General features: G+C 38.1%; 2 protein-coding genes across 3 annotated transcripts; both read right to left on the bottom strand.

The window, feature by feature from the left end:
- Positions 1-319: 319 nt before the first annotated feature.
- Positions 320-4787, bottom strand: pla2g12a (phospholipase A2, group XIIA). Of its 2 annotated transcripts, none has more exons than XM_053340027.1 (4): positions 4354-4787; positions 3935-4014; positions 2064-2229; positions 320-1092 (listed from the first exon to the last, which is right to left on the bottom strand). In XM_053340027.1, the coding sequence occupies exons 1-4, from the start codon at positions 4571-4573 to the stop codon at positions 974-976; spliced, it is 585 nt and encodes a 194-aa protein (XP_053196002.1). In that variant the 5' UTR covers positions 4574-4787; the 3' UTR covers positions 320-973. The 2 variants fall into 2 exon arrangements, with proteins under 2 accessions (XP_053196002.1, XP_053196012.1); XM_053340037.1 differs by having other exon boundaries at positions 3935-4011.
- Positions 4788-5856: 1069 nt separating this feature from the next.
- dnajb14 (DnaJ heat shock protein family (Hsp40) member B14) lies at positions 5857-16442 on the bottom strand. The gene is made up of 8 exons (XM_053339957.1): positions 16263-16442; positions 10683-10857; positions 9266-9411; positions 8868-9056; positions 7669-7754; positions 7350-7459; positions 7037-7209; positions 5857-6846 (listed from the first exon to the last, which is right to left on the bottom strand). Exons 1-8 carry the CDS (start codon positions 16393-16395, stop codon positions 6722-6724), a joined length of 1137 nt encoding a protein of 378 aa, XP_053195932.1. The 5' UTR covers positions 16396-16442; the 3' UTR covers positions 5857-6721.
- Positions 16443-17037: the final 595 nt, after the last annotated feature.

The raw sequence follows: 17037 nt of genomic DNA, 5'->3' as shown, positions 1-17037 counted from the left end.
AAACGATTACAGGTGAACAAAGGGCACATTAATTTTATAGGCCCTTTTTTGGGTCATCAGTTTCAAAATACGTGATGGAGAAATATGTTTTACAGGCCTATTTTAGATGAAAATTTCAATTAAAAGTCCAAACAACTTCAGAGCCCACTCAAGCAGCTTCTGTGTTTATAGATACCATTCACTAAGATAACAAAATGTGTCCAAAAATGTCAAATAACAACACCAAACACAGAGATCTATCAATAAGTCTATTATTTCTTTATTTTAATTAAAGTTTTACAATACCAATTTTCTCCACAGTGTTATCACATTTGCAGCAGTTGAGTATACCAATACATTTTTTAAAACTAGGGTTTTGGAAAACCAAGGAGCTGTAGAAACAGACTCTTGCTTGTCACATATTGCTTTTAGGGTCATGGAAGGAGGCACAGGGCGGTGATTTTTGGGTAAAATTCTCCTAATAATTTCCTACAAAGACTGTAATTTGGCACAATGTGTTCAGTTTAAAAGCAGATGCTGATTCTCAGAGGAGAGCTACACCATTTCCACCTAGATTGATGTCTGTATTATTAATTGTCTTACTGGAAATGTTTCTCTTTCTCTTTCTTTCAGTGGACCTGCATACAAAGTACAAAGTTATTAACTAGGAAGTTATAAAGGCTGGAGGCATAAACCACAGACTCGATCTTATCTGGGTATGCAAAAGTTGAACACCCTGTTACCTCTCCTCCACAGCACAAACATATCAAACAGTATTAACACAAATATAAATAATTAACCGCATACAACTGTGCACTCTATAAACTAGATATTTTCACATTCAACTTCAATACATCGTAGAAGAGCAGCACAGATAAATGTCAGATTCTATTCCTGAGGAAATCCACAAGTCTGAACGCAAGAGTTTATTGCTGACGTTCATGTTGTGCTTTTGTATTAGTGCAGTCCACAATTCGGGTTCGTATCGATGGTGTCACAGTTCCTTCTTAATTTCAAACTGACACACGCAGGAGTCTCGCTGGCTGTCCAGGTACGGCTTACATCCCATGTGCATGACAGCGTCAAACAGCAGAGTCACTGCTGACTCACATGCTGACAAGATGGAAACAAGGAACAAGAAGAAGAATATGAGTAAGTACCCCGCAAGGGAAAGGTGAGCTGGTTCAAGTAAAGACAAGTTCCTGCTGTCACATTACTTAAAGTGAATCTAACATATGTTGTGTGCTATAACATACAGCATATAGTTTTGATTAAATATCTACTTTAATATAGAATAGGATTGCTTAATAAGTGTCTAGTTTTGTTTTTCAGAGAAAAAAGTGAGAGAAAACTCACATAGCAACATCCACAACAACAGCAGGATAAAAAGGCAGGTAGCAAGATAGGTTTAGTAATGCACTTCTAACTTCAAATGTCGACTGTTAAATAAATGTCTGGGTGTTTTTTCAATTACCTTAATCAGGATGAGACCTAAGCATTTGTTCTCATCCCTTTCATGAACAAAATCTTTTATTTGAGTCTATGTTTTAAAATACTTTATCAATAATGAATCAATCTGATCAAGATTACCACAGACTGAAGTGTGCAGATTTGCAGTGTTTAAAATAAAGGTCTATTGCACCCTCTGCTGGATATATCAGCTTTTACACTTATGCAGCTGGCAGCACAGACACATCTGACCCATGACAAAAAAAGGAATTATTTCATTTTAGAAGATATAAGTAAGTAAATATGTGATACGCATCAACTGTTGCTGAAGTGCTGAACCGCTCAGATCATATTGGCAGATAGCTTAAGTAATAGTTTATATATTTAACACTCATTAAATATGAGGTATTTGCTGTGTGAAATGACCCAGCTGCACATTTTCCCTCAAGGATAATGACTGACTCACAAGTACAGTAACTTTTATGTTGTTGAATGAGATGATCAACAACATAAAAGTTATTTTAAAAATGTTTTTGCTATGTTAGGGGCAGGATATTTTACAGTTTAAAGATAAGATGAGTTGTAACCCTGTCTCATTCTGCATCTGGCCTGAACACTGCAGCTCAGTTTCTCACCTTGGACACTGTGGGCCAGTCCCAGAGTCTTTTGCACATTCCTGCAGATGGTCTCGAGACAGTCCTGGAACTGGTCATCACACTCGTGCTTCTCACGGTTGCAGGTGTCATAGCAGCGGTCATGTTGGTTACAGCATTTTGTCATGGACGGGATACCTATGTCAAACTGGAGACAACAGCACTGTTATTCTTTGACTGTAATTAATGTGTTTAGACTGACACAAGAATGATACTGCTGGTGCAAGACATCTCTCCAAATGCAGAATATTATTAAGACTCAGCAATTAGTTAGTTGTAAAATGTACATTTCAGAGCTGACAGAAGGTATTTTTTAACTTCTAATGTACATGAAACAACACAACCCTTTTTCTTCTATCTCATGTCACAAAAATGTATGAATAAATTAAAAATATAAAAAGGTATGTTTATTTGTTAGTATTTTTTACTGTAGCCTGCCTGATACTGGATGTTTGTTGATGATCAGATTGACATTTGAGAGTTCAAGAAATATGTATTTCTTCATGCAGCAAACATAAACAAACATTTTCATTAGGAATTCCTACAATTTATTTTTTAAAGAATCGTGACCAAGAGATGCCATGAGTGAAATGTTATAGTTGAAAAAGTTGTCAGTGCTCACTAGTAGACATTATGAAATGGAGAAACACGGTTTCTGAAATAGCTAAACACATACTTTAGCTATTAAGATGTTTAGATACCACCATGGAGGTGTCTGATTAGTCTCAGATGTATTCAGCAGGATGACAAAGACCCTAAACATACATCCAGAGTCACAAAGAACTATCTTCAGCAACAACAAGTACAAGGAGTCCTACAACAGATGGTACATCAGTCAACATCAGTTGGTATTAAATGAAGAGACAGAAGTATCTAAGACGTCTAAATCCACAGAAGTACTGTGGCAACTTCTCCAAGATACAGGAAGGAATAACCTACCTGCCAAGTACCTTGAAAAACTGTGTGCAGGTGTACTGAGGAGAATTGGTGCTTATTTAAAAAGGTAAAATGTGGTCACACCAACTACTAATTTCATTTAGGTTTCTTCTGTTTAATGAACATAATAACTTAATTGATGAATAAAACATTGGACATTTGCACAGTACTGTATGCTGATACAGATACAAGCAGGTGACAAATAAAGTAAAAACCAACATGAAGTGTCTTATAAGGTGGGCCGCCATGTGCTGCCACAACAGTTTCAAAGCACCTTGTCATTGATTCTACAAGTCCCAACTTTACTGGAGGGATAAAAAGCATTCTTCCCTCATTTGGTGTTTTGATGATGTTGGTGGAGAGCACGGTCATGTTACATGTTGGTCCAACATCTCTCACAAGTGTCCAAATTGTGTTGTGTCCTTTAGATGGGGGCATTGTCATTCCAGAAAAGATCACACCCATCAGGATAGAAATGTTTCAACAGAGGATAAAGGTGGTCACTCAGAACAGCTTTGTATAGATTTGCATGGACCTTTCCCTCTTAAGGGGCAAGTGGATCCAAACCATGCCTCCAACAACCAAAGAGAGTCACCAGATCCCTTCACTGTAGGGGTCAAACACTCAGACCTATATCAGATTTTACTTTCATTTATCATCCTTCTGTATAACTGAAGCTATTACCTACCATTCATATGAGTCTAACAGATGCATTGGTTTGTCTCCACACTAACATGTTGATGAGTGTGTACTGTAAACACATACTGTCATTTGAAGAAATAACTATACAAGGAAATTATACAAACACACACACACACACAGAGTGGCTTAGTTTGGCATTCTGTGTACATGGTGACCCACTTTGTGTGCCACATACACAAAACAAACCTCCAATCTCTGAAATTCTGTCAGACTACCTGAAATCCAAACAGTGGGGAGCCACAGCCATTGGGTGGGGGCTGCTTATATCCAGGACGATGCACCGGCTTGTACCCTGCTAGAGAGGAGCAAAGGTGAGGATGTTTACTGTCCTGACACTGTCTATACAGTGTTATCTATACAGTACAGATGTTTTAATGGCTTGCTGTGCTACAGCAGGCGATAATGCATATCTACTTTCTCCTAACTATTACATCATAAACTATAGTTGTATCATTTGGACTTGGTATAGCAGTTAGGAAAGCACAGGTGTGTACATGATGTTTAGGTGTGTCAATAAACCAGCATGCATTGCACAATACCAAGGAAACAGAGCTATTATTGATATTCCATTTGTAAAAATGTTCACTTTGAGGTGTTTAAAAAGGGAAATAAGAAAGAAAAGAAGAAAACGTACCATCACTACACCTGTAATGACACAGTCCGTCATCGCCCCCAAACAGGTCCAGAGCTGCATTGAGATATTTGTCGATCTTGTGTATCCCGTTACGGATAGTTTTCAGAGTCATCCTCCAGTCTGGAGTCTCTGGCTCCTGTTTGCAGGCGGAAACATGTGGGAGACATCCACAGGTGTACAAAGCCAGGAGAAAAACACTGATGTGGCCGCTGAAGTGCATAGTCCACACCCGACGACGGAGCCGGACACCAGCTTCTCCCGGAACTGTTGTGTCAATGAGGCGGATTTATTGCTCCAAAACGTCGTCTTGATGGCATTTCAAGTGTCACGTCTTGGTTTCATTTCACTGCTGAAACGAGAGAGATGGGACGAGAGATTTACCTGCCCATGGATGTGTAGAGAGAGTACCTGGCGCAGCTGTGGATTTCGTTTTCCGGGTTTGTCACAGTCATGTGACTCCTGATAAACCAATGATGATGAAGATGATGTCACAAGTTGCAACATTAAGTTATAATCCCATTTTTTTATTTTTTAGATGTCTGCCACTCACACTTTTACTTTTTATTCCGTTTTTTCTATTGAAATTGATATATTATTGATATGAAATTATATATTATTTATACCTTTTTTACTTAAGGTTTTGAATGCAACACTTTAACATTTATTGGAGTGTATACTGTGTTGTTTCTGCTTTTACTTTGGATCTGAGTATTTCTACCACCAGTAGTGCACACTGTCTGGCTAGTAGTAGTTGCACATACAGAGAAGAGTTCATCACTGTGGACCACACAGTTAATTTTGGCCCTAGACTGGAGGGTTCGGGCCATGACCCCAACTCACACAAAAATATTCAGTGTCTGCGTGTGGTTTACTGTTTTTGTAAATATATAAGCCCAAATGAGGTTCACCTTTTAAAATGATGATGCCAAGACACAGGACTCACAAATTAGGATTAAAAAAAATAGCCAGATAAAATATTAATAATCTGATCTGATGTGAACATTGTCTATGAACATGTTTCAAAGATAATTATATGTACTGCAGGTATGTCACTGCTCTTATAAACTTACTAGATTTTTGGTTAATTCTCAAAACTGCTATTGTGCATATTTTTTTCATTTTATGGTTTTTGACTTTTCAAATAACTTCAAATTGGTTGTCATCTGACAGCCATTTCATGGTTTGTCTCTATACAACAGTCAACATCTGGATGGGTTTACCCACATTACAAGAAAGAGATTTTATAGCCATGCAGAGAGTTTGTGTGTTTGTCCTGGATCTGAAGTATCTGTTTGATATTTCTGCCACAGAGCTGAATGGATATGTGTTTGTAGTTCTCCCAGCACTAACAAAATCAAATTGAACAGGAATTTCACTGTCAAATTCTCACACAAACTACCGTTTCCCAAACATTTCAAAACTTGGACCAATAAAACCAAAACTATCTGCATGGCTACATCACTGCACTACATCACTGCAAATAAGAAAAATATGTTTGCTTTTTGGTAATTGGGATGAACTGACCATTTAATATCTAAATCAGAGAAACAGATGTATCCAGTTTATGGTAATAATTTTACTTTATTTAAATGATTAGGCGAGCATTGAAGAAAATCACTGTTTCTTCTATTGTTACTTAAATAACTGCATAAACTTCCAACATTCAAAAATGAAAATGTACAACTCTTTATATATAATCATTTCAATGTCCTTCCATGTTTAGTCCCGACCAACTTCACAATTCGGAGTGGACAACATAAAATGTTCTCTAATAGCAAAATCACAGGTAACTCTTCATGATCCACTGATCGTCATCCACACTCAGACGTTAGTAGGTAAGATTTTATTTCCATATTTTCCTTCTGTGTTCTTCAAGAAAATGGATTTGGAGAGAGGACAGCACCTCCAGATGAACCTATAAAGTCTCCCATTTGAGTTTTATGCCAAGCAGATGATGGTGAAGGCTGTTTGTTGACCTTAAAACAGCGTTTTGGATTGTGCAGAATACCTTTGAGGTTAGCTCTATAGTTCTCACTTCTTGAAGCAAATGGCTTTACAATCAAGTGTCCTTGTCCTTCTCGTTTCCACAGGAAAACACAAGAAAAGCAGAGTAAAAAAAAAAAAGGTCTGGCGCTTTCTACAATGTGTGTAGATTGGTCCATTAAGATGCAACAAGGCGAATGAAGTGAGGAAGGAGAGAAGTTGGCGGGGGGGAAGGAGGGGGGGATATGAAGAGGGACATTTTAAAATTTCAACAATAGAGCTAAATTATTTTCAGTAAGTTTTTGCTCCTAGTGTAAAGACTCTTTCTTTAAAAAAAAACAACATACACATCTATTCATATACATTTACAGGATCTAAAAGCAACTCATCCGCCTCTGAATAGGTTATTTAGTCTGTCCAGCTCCTTGCAGTTATCCATGGTCATGAGTTCAGCTTTCTTGCGCATTCGGTCGTCTCTGTACACCTTAGCAGCATACAGCAGATCTGTTTCTGGGTGAGATGAGCAGAAAAACAATGTGAGCGACAAAAGGTGAAGGTTAACACTTTCTTTATTATTCACTGGAGTCAAATATCTTGGCGAATAAACCTTGGGAACTAAATAAAAGTATTAACTATTCATTGTAATGAACACTACTGAAAAGATAAAATGTGAATATGTCTGCTGAATGTGGTTACTCACTGGTCTGTCTCTCCTTCCAACAGTTATTTCTAACATTAGATACGTAGTCTTCCTCCACATTTTTCTCAATCTGCTGCAGCGCTGAGCCCTTGTACTCCGACTTGAAATCTCTAGTGACGTAGAAGTCGACGTGGAGGTTTTCTGTCTGCCGTTTTATGGTCTGACCCGTGGACCTGGGAGGAATTAAGAAGGCACAAATTGTTGTGAAAATATTGACAACTTTTGTCATCCCCAATAAGGATAGGAAAAACAACATCCCATGGAGGACACCAAAATATACTTGACAAATGTGTGATTCTGTGTGTGCACTTACGGTCTAGAGTAGAGGCTGTAGGGTGGAGGGGAAACCATCATCTGGCTCAGTATTGACACTAAAATCAGGACCACGATGGGCATCAGTTGGATAAACATTGAGAAACCACCCTGGAAACAAAAATGGTAGAATGAGTACTTCCGTTACAACACACACACACACACACACACACACACACACACACACACACACACACACACACACACACACTCTTCAGTCAAAATATGTGACACCTGTTGGTGTGCATAACTTCAAATGCAATATGATTATACTTTTTGGGGGGAAATAAGGAGGTACAGAATGTGAACCATCTACATACATCTCCCCTTTCTTCTGTTCTCTCTTGTTGATAATCCGTCTGATGGCTGTAGCTCGCCCTGCCGTTGGTGAAGGTGTGTGCGCTCGCTGGAGAGAGAAATATTATGACTAAGGTCAGACACAAAGTTATGGAATATGTCACAAAGTACAAATAGACCAGTACTTAAAACTAAACATGAATGTTCATCATGCTCTACGATACATAACCAAATCCAACCTGAGGTGTTGTTTAAGGGATGCTGAAAACAGAATGCGCACAAGTGGTTTTAAGCAAATATCTATTGGTCTGATTTTGAACATGAAATGTTCCTTACATGTTTGCTAACATAAGTCAACAAAGAGGTACACGTTTTCTTAGTCACAAAAGCTCTAAAGAGTAGATTGAAAGACAAAGTTACTACTACCTAATGTCTCTTTACTCCATACATAATTAATTGGCAAACTCCAGTCTAGACCTGGCCCAAAAAACTGTTTAAAACCCCAGCTGTCTTCACTCAGCCGTCCACTAATCACCACAGCTGAGTAAAGTAACATGGCTTGTTCAAAAATAGCTGGAAAAAATAGGTCGAGAGTGAAAAATACACATTGAAAGATGACTGGACAGAAATACAACAAGTATTTCTCTGTAGATTTTGCCCACAGGAAGTACAAAACCATTGTGCTAGATTTACAATGAAACAGATGCCATTAGGAATAGAGGAAATACAAAATGATGCTACAACACCAAGCATGCCTGTTTAGAACAAAGCTATCTCAATAACATGGAAGTAAAAACCACAAAACCAAACCGGATGAATCAAATGTGTTTTGAAAAAAAATGCAGTGAAGAAGTCATTAATGAACACTTACACCAGTGTTTCCGCTTGGCCTTGACACCTTTTTATGCTAAAGTTTAAGGACTGAACACATTGCTTCCCTCTATACAGAAATGCTGTTTTTCTACTAATAAACTAATGTAAAACTAATGTTATATCATGGCCTTACTGGACATTTGATGACGTGGATATTTAAGTGGACCTCTAAGACTTGTATTTGAATACCCCTGTTAAATTTATTTAGACTGTTAACTATAATGCCATTGTTTTTGCACAAAATTAAAAAAGTTAAAAAGGGAAGAGCAAGTCAACTACTGAATTTAAATCTACAGTAATACAATACTAAACATTTAAGCACAGGAAGAATGAAGAGTGATACACTTACAGGATGGGAAGCCGCCTCCAAAGAACATGTTAAAGAGGTCCTCTGGAGTGATGTCGGCCTCGAAGCCCCTGTGGAAGTCAAAGCCTCCTCCATGTGTGTGACCCGGGCTACTTGGCTCCACCCCTCCTGTCAGGTCATACTGGCGTCGTTTGTCCGCGTTGCTAAGCACTGCGTATGCGTTACCGATCTCTGGACGAAAAAGTAGAGTCGAGATATAAAAGAAAGAAGGAAAAATTGAAGAGAAACCACTCAACAAACTTTTTTTTTTAAAAGATATTAAAATTCAAAGCCTAGATATTTAAAGTTTGCATTACATACAGTATTTGTATATCACAGCCAGGCTACATTTCAGTTTGCTTAGAAAAGATTGGTGAAGAATTTCAATAGAGTAGGTTTACTTTTAAAGGCCTCTGTCGCTCCAGGTGCATGGTTTTTATCCGGATGGAACTTAAGTGCTAGTTTTCTGTATGCTTTCTTGAGCTCATCATCGTTGGCTTCTTTGTTGACACCGAGCACTTCATAATAGTCTTTACACCGCTTTATCCTAAAAAAGAGAGAGAGAGAGAGAAATTAACTGTGGATTATATTTTAGAAGCAGGAATACATCGTGTCAACACATCATGACTGTAGTCTTTCTTATAGTTTGTCTTTAGGGTTTCTACCCCTTCCACCTTCTGAACAACACATTCATGCATAGATTGACATTAAAAAGCAACATATTGATATTCTAGCCTGTTGTGAAAGCACAAGGCCCAGAGAAAAACAGCTTCATAACTTTACCAAGCTTTTCATACCACAGCAGGTGTCTTAACATCACCTGCAGTTTGACTAATTTGACTCTATACACTGAAAAAAAATAAAGCTCTGCATACCATGCCAGTATTTTTTTTCAAAGAAATGAAAACAATCTCTTTGAAACCATCAAAAGGAGATCAAGCCTGCATGTTTTTTAATTGCATTCAGTGCACGAATGTCTGCAGAGGATTAAACCAGTTGTTATCGCTGGGCTGAATTGCTTAAGTTATTTTGTGATTTTAAAATCATATAATAGCAAATTCATGAAATATCACAGCATAATCAAAAAGTTAAAACATCACGTGTAAAAATGACAGATTTTTTGTTAGTTTTTAATTGCAATTACATTGGAATCATATTTTGTTTTAACTATAACATGAAACATTGAAAGTTGTGATGCACTGAAAGTCGATAATATTGACCTCTTATTGAGTTGTATGACTGCAGTAAGGCCACTGAAAAGGTCTAACTTGAGACATAAAGTACACAACCAACATTTTTCTCAGAAGACATGATGCAATTTTTACACACTGAAGTTTCCTCAAAGGGTTTAGTATGAAGACAGCAGGGGACAGAGAGTGAATGCCTACTTTGGATTGTAATACACAGCCTGGATTGCAAAACAACCAGCAGCATGCTTACCCTCTAAATTAACTTCATAGCTTTCTATAAAGTTTTCTTTCTACATCTCTAGATAAAAGGAACAGAGTGCCTACCTTTATTCTACGTAGTCCTATATTGTGGTCTAAAATTAGAGCATGTGCTGGTTACCTGGTTTCTAGCTCACAATACTAAACGTCTCTCACTGTCTCCCCTCCCCTCCTACCCTTATGGGAAAGACACCAAGCTCAAGAGGTTCCCATAGTAATAGTTGTGTGCACAACACTGCAGAAACTATAAGGGTCTACTCATGTATGACAGAAACAGTGATGCTCTCATGTGATAAATGGTAAACTGAAGAGAGACGAATTATATTACCAAACCAACCAGTGGAAAAACAGAGTACAGTGCAACTCTCACCTTTGCACACCTTCGACCTGCTCTTTGGTGAAGCCTTTCAAAGAGTCACTTCCTCCAGACTCCCGACTTTCCCTTTCTGGCTGGGCACCGTTGCTTTGTGAGCTGTCTGCTGGTCTCCTACGATAAGCGCCATTCCCCGCTGAGCTCCCATTTTTTGTTAATGCATCCAACAAAGCTGAAAAAAAGAGAGAGTTAAAAGATAAACAAAAAAGACAAATTTATTACCTGTCCAGTGGTGTAAATGAACACTGTTTTAACAACTTCCATTCCTTCAAGAAGAGAAATTGTGAATTGCAGAGAATTGTATGAACATTATACACAAAAAGCTTTAACATTAGGTTCAAAAGGGCTTGAAGAGCACTCAAATAGCCACTGAATACCTGAAATGATCTAATGTAATAATGTTAATCTGCTGCGACCTATTCCAAAATGCCCATTAGTGTCCAGCTGTTGATTTTTCAGCTTAAAAGTGGGAACTAGCAGCAGGTTTGTCAGGCAGCTGAGTGAAGTGGAGCCAGCTTAGGAGAGACCAGGACAGCCGGGGTGAAACAGTCCACGATGGAGCTGCTGTGTTCGGCAGCACAGATTGGAAACTACTTGGCTGACAGGCTCTACCAACCATGGTAATCAGTCAAAATTAGTTGAAAAATAATCTGCAAAAAATCCAATATCATGCATCCCTAAAATGTATAGATCAAACCATTTTCATGTACGGTGTTTAACGAATACACGTCTCTGGATTACAATAATACAGCACAGCTTTACTCTGAACAATAGAAAGCACTAACACCCACAAAGTTTAAAAGATCAAACATTTTCACTTAGTCTAAAACAGATTTTAACAAACAAAGCCTTTAAATAGACCTTAAAGCTTAGTGCAGGTTGAGCCAGGAGAGCGCCCAGAAAAATCAATTTTCAGTTTATTAGGTATGTGTGTACAGAGCCAAATGAAGAACTAATAAGTGTCTTTTTCATCTGACTTCGCTTGAGAGGCCACAGCAGAAGAAGACATGACTTGTAAACAGATCTAATCAAGAAGCAAGCAGAGTCCTGTAAAACTGAGCTCTATGGACCAGCTCCATGTGAGATCGGACGGCAACTTCATCGTCAGTGAGCCAATCTGAACACAACGCACACAGAGAGACTGAAGCCAGAAGCAAAAGCATCTCTTTATGTGTTTATCATCTCTCCTCCAGTAGTACACATGACATATTTCATTTACTTTCAAATCACTGACATGTTTTGTGCTATAGAGATGAGACTGTGTAGCACATCAAGCATCAACCTCATGTAAAGCGACACAATATGAGTGTATAGCAGGGTCACTGCTAGTGAATGCCAATGAAGTGAGCTCAGTGGATTAACAACTTAACTCTGGATAAAAACGTAGCACTGCACTGTCATGATGGCCGCTCACTTACAGTCAGGGTAACTCACCATGCTGACCTACTATAAGCTCCACAGCCAAGGACAGAGAACCATGTTAAGACTTAGGAAAAGCTGAATGTCCCACCACCTAACTCAAAGACTTAATATGAATTATAAAAAAGGGTTTAAACTAAACATTTGGTTTTCAGACCCAGTTTAAAATATCACAGATAATATTGCTAAATGTTGTAGCACATCTAGTTGGAAACTCCCTACCAGCAGTTTGACAGTTGACCATTACAAAGTTGTCAATGATCAATAAAACTATTGTTGAATATTAACTTCATTGTCAGTAACTTTGACTTTATGACTGAACTATTTCATGCCTACAGCCATACCAAATGAGGATTGTATAAATACAAAATATTCCAGGTAGCAATGCCTTTCAATTCATTAAAAAAAAACAAAAAAACACTTGAAATGTTCCTAGCTTTTTTTCCATTTGCAGTGTTCCTACAGTAGTCTTCACACACTCCAGTAACAGTAGCATCCTTGGCAGCACAGATGCTTTTTACCTGTTATAATGTTCAGTATTGCTTATCGATGCATTATTCATTATAACACTTCCTTCTCATGAACCTGAAGCACACAACTATTCCCCTCTTGCACAACCATAATCCTTCTTTTCTAATGTGCTCTAGGCTGCTTAACGTGGTTATAAAGTCAGCAGTGTATCGTTATTTTACTGTTTTTATGGTTCTGCTTTGTAGCTTTTCCTGTACTAAATAGTGCATTATTGTAGCTGCAAGAAGCTAATTTAAAACAGTGATCCATAGTTAAATCTTATATCAAATACACTCCCTTTGAAGCCACATCATGATATATTATTACACTGACAATTTGTTACAATCTTCCCTGTTTTAATGTGAGATCATTCACAGCTGAATGGAAACTCACGGGTTAAAGATGCCAGGTAACTCAAAGACAGTTCGACAAATACGATCTTGATCTAATCAGAATCAGTGTTACATTCACAACCTCCACGTGTCTGCTGTGATAGAGGCTGCCATGAGGAATGCTGGTATGCCAGTTTGACCGGCCTCAACTGCAACATCATGGGAGGTGACACAAGCTTTGGTCACTCAGTGCAGCACATTTAAACCCTCTCTGTGACAGCTGTTGGTAGGGGTGAATATTATATTGATTAAAACGGACTATGATTAGATGTTTGCCGATATCACAAGTCCCCACAATACAATACAATTCGATTCAATTTGATTCAGGAGCCTGTGATTGATAACAGACGATATCACATGCTGATTTAGCACAATCACTTCCATTAATATAAAAATCACAAAAAGCAACTAAAACATCATTTGACATCTGTATTTATTTCTGACCTCAACCAGGCATTAAAATTAAGATTAGTCTATTCTTTTTTGATAAAAATAGACCTCCTGTTCACTATAAAAAGGTGCCACTTTTTGATATATTAAGCTTTAAAATTTTCACATCCTATTAAAGAAAAACCGAAAGAGCATTAAGTTCCTATTTTCATACATTAAAGCAGAATTTTTGCTTCTCTTTCAAAACTGCGGGTGAAAACACGAGACGACCAGCTCCTCTTTGCCCAAAGGAAGATGAATCTTTACACCCCTGGTTCTTAGCGTCTTTGTTAGGCGTTCTGCGCAAATGGTAAAAACAGATTGTGAGAATCACTGTCTTTAAGCAGCAGTGGTTGTAAAGGTCATACAAGGTATTAACACAGTGTGCAACAACTGGTGTTAATGTTTTCCTGTTATTGTTTTCACTGCTTCTTTATTTCCTGACTGAAGGCTCAAATTCAGCCTGAGGAGTGTGAGCAAGAATGTGCCTTTTTTTTTGAGGCTATATCAAAAATATTAAATGTATGTGTCAGAGCTTCGAGTTGAGAGGCGTGGGCAGACTCCTAAAATCATTTGTTTCATTCAATAGGATCATTTTTAAATAATTAAAATACATATTAAGTAAGGTTTACTTGTGTGCATTAAGTTACATCATTTCTTTTTGTTTCATCAAAATGGATTGAATTTGCACTCTGGACGAAGAACACTGACACAGGCCAAAGAAAAACAGGCACACAGATGTCCTGATGACCAATACAAAGGTAGACATGCAAAATTTGATTATCACATTAAAAAGAAACATGTAGTCTTTTGCTCTCGTGTTAGCATCAAACCCAATAATTACACCTGTCGAAGAGGTGACTTCACTGTAATGACGTAAGTCTGTGTTATGGGAGTCTGCAATGATAAACCGTTTATGCTTTCTCTGTGCTGCTTTTTATACTACATATTTTAGTTGTTCTGCACAGCCATGTGATACTTGTCACTTCAAATTTCACTTGACATCCTACAGTCCAGTCTGCATGTGCCTGTTAATAAAATCACTTTAAATTACTTTAAGATTTACACAAAAGACAAAAACAGATATAATTTGATTATCTTCCCTGCAAACTGGTTGCCATATATGTGCTCTTCTCGTGTTCCACTTTAGATTATTTTTACCAACCTCGTCTAACCACAACCTCCTGTGGGCTGCTTGGGTGATTAGTGCTCTTTATACTGTACACAACAATGTCAAAATACAAAATAATACAAAGAGGGACACAAACACTAGCTTATGTGCAATTTTAAAAAATTGTTTATGAAGTCTGTCTTAAAACAACAGTCACGTGCCCCAATGAACACCGAAAGAGGTTTACCTCACTCGCCTCAAATGTGCTTAAGAGTTAACACATTTTCCTCCTGCTGTCCTCGGGTTAATTTTGACCAGGTGTTAACTCAAAAATGAAGAGTAGTTCCTTTAAATGAGGCCTATTGACCATAACTTCCAAAAAAATATGTGTAAAACATGTGGTGATGGGTTGGAATGAAACTGCCAAACAGCCAAAACACATCAGGTCAATTTTTAACCAGAAGGACAAAAGATGTGTGGTCCACAGGAAGACACCTGGAGGGTTAAAAGTTCATCACAAGGCTTATATGATTTAGTTGTATCAAGTAGGCATTTGTTACATCTATAACCTTCTTATAGCATCAAATTCCCTCTTTGTGTCTAACTGTTCAGCTGTGGTGGAAGTATAGTAACACATAGAGAGCACTTGGCATTTAAAAAAACACTGTAATGTTGAAAGATATCTACTTGATTTGACTCATTTAAGCAGCTGAAGCTTCAAAAATAGCTTCAGATAAACTTTTAAGTGTGCACAGAAGTTGGTTTGTAATTTCTGGCCCACATCACTTACATTAACTGTGATAGATTATGGCAAGAAAACATATTTCAAAGTCCACATGGGCACCTTACTATTGTTTTGAAACATACGTGTAAAATTATGAACCACTCATACACCTGAAATACATTACAGAGTATAATATCCACAGCACTTAAGGCTAACCCATCCTTACTTAACACTGCCTGCTCACTGTCTACTCTCAGACAGTTGTGGCTCCAGGATTAGCCTATACTTTAAGGCTCCCTTCAGGTAAATCATTCAATTAAAGGATTGGCTGTAAGGCTGTGTGGCCTGGACAACATGAACACGTCGCCCTACATCTCTCTGCGGGCTTCACTTGCCTGCTCTGCCTTCACAGACATCTCTAACAACACACAATATACCTCTATATATCTAATTTGTTTAGGTAACAGCATTAATAACCAAGCCAGCAAGACATGTCTTAAGGTGAAAGTAAAAATACAGTAGACGATGGTCATCTCTGAGACGTGATAATGAGCAGTGAAGGATGTTTGAGTATTTAAAGGGATGTGAAGTTAGCTAGCCTGTGTGACTGTTGGTTTACTGTAGCATTTACATTGCTTCACTGACAGCTATTCAAAATGACAGGTTCACACGTAATCACTTACTTCACCATTTATAACCTCAATTTCTAAAAAAGAAGAAGAAGGACATTCAAGACGAGCAAAGCGCAAGTTGTGTTAGCTAACACGACGCTAGGCCTAGCTACAACTTAGCTTACTCGGATGGGTCTCTTACTAGGCTTTACCTGCTTAAGACCACCTTCACTTCACCCAGTTATCATACTAATATTTGTAAACGTTATACAAAAGTCAACAGGTGACACACTGTGAGCTTAAACTGCGACTAATGCTAACAAATGTTAGCTCCGCTGATTATTCCGCTAGGTGAGCTAGCTCCGGATAAGTAGCTGGTACCTTTGGCTTTGCCGGTCGGGAACAGCTTCTCCGCTTTGTTGAGAAACTTCACCGCTTTCTCTTTATCTCCGGCTTCGATGGCTTTTATCGCTATACTGATACATTTCTCTGCTTCGTCTCTGTTCCCTTCCATCTTCTTTCCTCTTCCTCCCCCGGCAGGGTCAGCTGATCACCCAACACACACACACACACATACATACCACGTGGTCACCAGCACTGACAGCAGCATCATTTAACAAGTTCAACTGATGTCTTTTTTTTATTTATTTTTTAAATAAGAGCTTAATGACGTCCCAAAAATGAGGAGAAGGAGACAGGGCATATGTTGCTGCCTAATATGTATCAATACGGTAGCCTACAACCTGACATTCACAACACACAACAATAACAGTCCATGGCCACTTTTGGTGCCATTACATAGATTTATAGATTTATGCATTTCCTGGAGATCTACCCTAACCCTAACCTCTGACCCAAAAATCAGCTTTTTCCCTATTGGGAACACACCTTTTGTCCCCAATTGCATAGGATATAGGCCTACTATAGTATAGCCTAATTAGGGTCGGGAAGGTTACTTTGGATATGTACAAGCTCGTATCATGATTTATTTACAAAATATAAAAAATATTGTTTTCAAATAATTAAAAACAGGAATATATGTATTCAGTAACATGTTCTTAGACAGCTTTGAATGGCAGTGTCGATAAATGGCCTTGACTGCAAATGGCAAAAGAAGGCGTTCAAAGGCACATCAAAAACATGCAAAGCAACAAAA

The sequence above is a fragment of the Scomber japonicus genome, chromosome 2 (assembly GCF_027409825.1).
Source record: "Scomber japonicus isolate fScoJap1 chromosome 2, fScoJap1.pri, whole genome shotgun sequence".
NCBI classification, from domain to species: domain Eukaryota; kingdom Metazoa; phylum Chordata; class Actinopteri; order Scombriformes; family Scombridae; genus Scomber; species Scomber japonicus.
This window is presented reverse-complemented; position numbering and strand designations above follow the sequence as displayed.

Coding starts and splice junctions, on each gene's coding strand:
- pla2g12a (XM_053340027.1), bottom strand. CDS start 4,573: ATGCACTTCAGCGGCCACATCAGTGTTTTTCTCCTGGCTTTGTACACC. Junction 4,015..4,353: donor TCATTACAGGTGTAGTGATG/GTACGTTTTCTT, acceptor GCTCCTCTCTAG/CAGGGTACAAGCCGGTGCAT. Junction 1,093..2,063: donor ACTGGCCCACAGTGTCCAAG/GTGAGAAACTGA, acceptor CCATCTTGTCAG/CATGTGAGTCAGCAGTGACT.
- dnajb14 (XM_053339957.1), bottom strand. CDS start 16,395: ATGGAAGGGAACAGAGACGAAGCAGAGAAATGTATCAGTATAGCGATA. Junction 9,057..9,265: donor AGCGACAGAGGCCTTTAAAA/GTAAACCTACTC, acceptor TTTTTCGTCCAG/AGATCGGTAACGCATACGCA. Junction 7,755..8,867: donor TGGAGGCGGCTTCCCATCCT/GTAAGTGTATCA, acceptor TTCTCTCTCCAG/CGAGCGCACACACCTTCACC.